This window comes from Psammomys obesus, unplaced genomic scaffold (genome assembly GCF_907164565.1).
Source record: "Psammomys obesus unplaced genomic scaffold, mPsaObe1.curated_primary_1811, whole genome shotgun sequence".
NCBI lineage: Eukaryota > Metazoa > Chordata > Mammalia > Rodentia > Muridae > Psammomys > Psammomys obesus.
Window position 1 is genome coordinate 15103777 of NW_026596051.1, and position 3880 is coordinate 15107656.

The window sequence follows — 3880 nt, forward strand, 5'->3', positions numbered from 1 at the left end:
AGTTTTAAATACGTTAGCGAAATATTAACATTAAATATGCATTATAAATAAGCCTTATAAATAAAAAAAACTAATTAAAAACTGATATAAAAATGAAACAATAAATTAGTGATGTCCTTCCAAGCTCACCAGGACCTGTTCAGCGTGTGAAAATTCCACAATTCACCACCAGAGGGCGCACAAAGCAGCGGGGACCCAAGATGGGGCTTACAGGCACTGCTTTCTTTTCTTTTTCTTTTTTCTCTCCCAGATCTCCATTCAACCCACCCACGACCGTTTGCAGCATATGTTCCCATTATACAGAGACTTTGATGTCCACCTTACGTCGCAGAGCCCAGCAGCTGACAGGAGGAGGGGGCTTGCATACGGACCCCCCACACACACACTGCACGGCTTTCATCCGTGTGTGTGTGTGTGTGTGTGTGTGTGTGTGTGTGTGTGTGTGTGTATAAAGTGCCTTGCTCAGTCGCACAGAGAATCAGGAAACTAGCTAGTCTTTGAGCTCTCTTCCCTTGAACCCCCAGATCAGTGCTCCTTCCAGGACACCGGGCCCCCTGTCACAACTGCCAGGAGTGAGGTCACCCAGATGTCCAGGTGTCTGGCCTGAGTGGGAGGAGGCCTGTGAGGGAGAGGGAGAGCACCGGACCTGACCTCCCCTTTGGAGCCCAGCCGCGGGGAAAGGAGGAAGTCTGGAGGCAATAGCTTCAAGTCATGAGAGGAGAGGACCAGCAGCCTGAGGGGGTCAGCCCGGCGGTGAGTCAGCTTGTGTCATCAGACCCCTGAATCAATGGAAAGCCGCTGGCCCCACGTGGCCTGACCCAGCCACCCCACTAGGCCTGGAGTGGGGGCGCCACAACCTGACTCTCCCCTCCCCAGGCCGGAGTGGTAGAAGGGGGGACCCGATCCACCCCTTAAAGTGCTTTTCTGCGCAGCCCTGAACACCGGAGTCGGTCTGAAAGCCTCTGAGGGGCTCCATCCTGCATCCACAGACGACGCTGTACCCATCAGCGCGTCCTCAGGCTACCGGGGCACCTGGACCCTGGGCGCGGGGCTCCGGCTGCTCGCGGAGGGTCTGTTTCTGCGGGCTCCCTTGCGCCGGGCCCGGAGGGGGCTGTGTCTCCGGCTGCGGCTGGAGCCGTCCCCCCACTCCCTCAAGACCCTCCCCACGGAGCCCATGAAGCGATGGTAACCCCACAGGAAGCGGCAGCTGTCTATCTTGGCCTGAAAGATGCTCGGTGTTGTGGTCGTGGGCCTTGAGGGCCGTGTGGGCTCCGCCTGCGTGGGCTCCGGTGTCTCCAGGGGGTGGTGGAGCAGCCGAGCCAGGCAGTAGACATTGTTCCTGATGCCTTGGGTGTTCTGCCTGGCCCTCTCCAGCTCTGGGAAATCCTGAGTCTTCACAAACTGCTGTCTTAGCGTCCCCAGTTGGTGCCGGACTCTGCCCAGCGTGACATACACAGTGCTCAGGAAGTGAGGCTTGCTCAGCGCCCGCAGAGCGTCCTCGCTCGGGAAGGCTGCAGGCTGCCTGTGGCAGCCTTCTCTCAGGGTAGATGGGTTCAGGTTTTGGAGGCGGACCTGAGGAGGGAAGAGAGAGGGGAGTGCGTGGCAGAACCTCCCAAACACACACACAGGAACCTGCCCTTGCTGCCAAGGGAAGAAAAAGTAAGAGCCTGGCATCAGCAGAGCTGGGCAGGGGCCTGCCAGGGCCCTGGGGTGTCATCAGCTGCAGGTGAGGAGTAGGGGTCCCTAGGTGTGGTCTGGGCTGCAGAAGCTCGGAGCAGGTTCACTCCCCGCAGCCTCTGGGGACCTAGAACAAAGTGCCAAACCTTCCAGACAGTCCAGGAATGGAGCTGGGAGCCAGGCAGCTCCGAGGTCCCTGAGTAACTCCGCCTGCCTACTGACTGGCCCTCTCCCAGTAGTCCCCGGGATTCTGAGGGCTGAGGCTTACATAGGGCTCCAGGAGTGATCTCGTGTCCCCAGTGATGTTCGCCTGACTCTGCAGCTGGCTGAGGAGCTGCTGGGAAGAGTTGGAGCAGCCGCGCGTGGCCCTGGCCATGCTCAGGAACAGGACACTGAGGGCAAAACCTGGGGCAGAGAAGGTGGAAGTTACCAGACCTGTGGGAGGTTCGGCCCTTCGTGCCGGTGCCCAGCCCAGATCAGGTGCTGGGAGGGCAGTAGGCCACTGGGTTTGCACGGGGCGGGGGGGGGGGGGCCCAGTGAGTCACCACACAGACCAAGCAAGGTGTGAGGGATGGTGGTGGCCACAATTCCCAAACGGCTCTTCGGGCAGAGGTTGGGCTGGTGTTAGCCCACAGCATCCCTGTCCTGACCTCACGGCACACGGAGCAGGCGGCATGAGTCCTCTGTGGGATATTGGGCCTCAAGATATTGTCCCAAGACCGCCCCACTCCCTGACTCCGGTATAGACTCCGGTATAGGTATAGAATGGAGTGGCCCCGGGGACAGGCCTCGGGGGCAGCCCTAGGGCAGCAGGCCACCCCAGCTCTATTCACAGAGCCAGGAAAGGCACCTCTCCACCCACGGGGTCAGCCAGTGCTGACACCCATTCTACTGAAAGTCCTGCCCAGGTCACACGTGCCCGGCACTTGCCTTGACCTTCCTACTCCTCGGTCAAGAACCCCACCCCCACCCCACTGGAGCACACACACACACACACACACACACACACACACACACACACACTCCAGAGATACTGGGAGCCCGTGAGAAGGTTGTGGGGGTTAGGGCAGACTAGCATGGTTCCAGCTCCTGGCCCCCACCCTCACAGACACCGGCAAGCCACGTGGTCGGAAGGGGCCCGTGGTGCAATGGCCCGGAAGGCTGTGACACCATCCTTCCCTTCTTACAAACCGCCCAGCCCCTCGGGGAGGGCCAGGAGCCCAGGCGTGCCAACCACAAGTCCCCTCTCCGTCTTCTCCAGGTGTCTGTAGCTAACAGTGCCAGGGAGGGCCCACAGTGAGCGTGTAACAGGAGCACGCGCGCCAGTGGCCATAGGGGTGTACCCGTAGGCCCGTGTGAGGCACTGGGGTGCCTGCCCTGCTCACTGGCAGTTCTGGTCCGCAGGTAAGCCTTCCCATGTCACCGAGAGGGAGGACCCTCGCCCACATTGATGGCTCTGTTTGCCAGTCCCCGTGTGGGTGTGGCTGTCTGTGCAGCGTGAGCCAGGGCCCTCTGGCTTGGCTGACTTTCCATCTACCCCAGACCCTGAGAATTGAATCAGGGCCCCATCTCGGCATTGCCTCACTTCCTCACAGTCCTCCTGCAACTTCCTTTTCTCTTCATCTCCCACCTGCCTGCTGCTTCTCCAGCTTCCTCCCTCTCTCTCCTCTTCCCTCATGCCATGGTCCCCAGCGTGGGCTCTGTCTCACCTCCCTCTGGAAGCCTTCCAGAAATACCACATCTCCACCTGTAGGTATGCTGGGGTCTCAGTGGACCCCTGACCTCCTAATTCTCCCTCTCATCAGCATCCTTCACCTGGTGACAGACCTGCAGCTCCTAAAGGGCAGAGGGTACCCACAGCAGCCAGTTGGCACAGCTGTGGCCTTTGGATGGCAGAGAGGAAGGAAGTACTTACTGAGCAGTGTTCTCTGTGGAAGCTGTGCCTGCATGCTGGGTGCTGGTGACTCGGCCCGTGCCTCTCAGGGGTGACACGGCTTGGCTGGGTGTCCTGCCGGCTGGCAGCCACTTTATGCCCGACGGGGCGATTGGCCAACACCTCGTGAGGTGGGTGGGGAGGGGGTGGGGGGAGGGCAGGCCTTCTGGGAACATGACCCCAAAAACCAAAGTCTCCCCAGGCGGCCAATGGGCGCCAGGCGCCATGACATGCCCGCTCCTCCTCCCCTCCGCCCCGTTTTCTTCGAAT

General features: G+C 60.1%; 1 protein-coding gene across 1 annotated transcript; it reads right to left on the reverse strand.

Annotated features, from left to right (window-relative positions):
* Window positions 1–753: 753 nt before the first annotated feature.
* On the reverse strand, window positions 754–3626 carry Osm (oncostatin M). The gene is made up of 3 exons (XM_055624313.1): window positions 3593–3626; window positions 1946–2082; window positions 754–1572 (listed from the first exon to the last, which is right to left on the reverse strand). The coding sequence occupies exons 1-3, from the start codon at window positions 3624–3626 to the stop codon at window positions 1021–1023; spliced, it is 723 nt and encodes a 240-aa protein (XP_055480288.1). The 3' UTR covers window positions 754–1020.
* Between the last annotated feature and the right edge of the window lie 254 nt (window positions 3627–3880).

Bases quoted from the DNA above. Each gene is read 5' to 3' on its own strand.
- Osm (XM_055624313.1), bottom strand. From the start codon at position 3,626: ATGCAGGCACAGCTTCCACAGAGAACACTGCTCA. The intron at 2,083-3,592 runs GTAAGTACTTCC...TCTCTGCCCCAG, and splicing joins TCCACAGAGAACACTGCTCA to GTTTTGCCCTCAGTGTCCTG. The intron at 1,573-1,945 runs GTAAGCCTCAGC...TTCCCTCCTCAG, and splicing joins GATCACTCCTGGAGCCCTAT to GTCCGCCTCCAAAACCTGAA.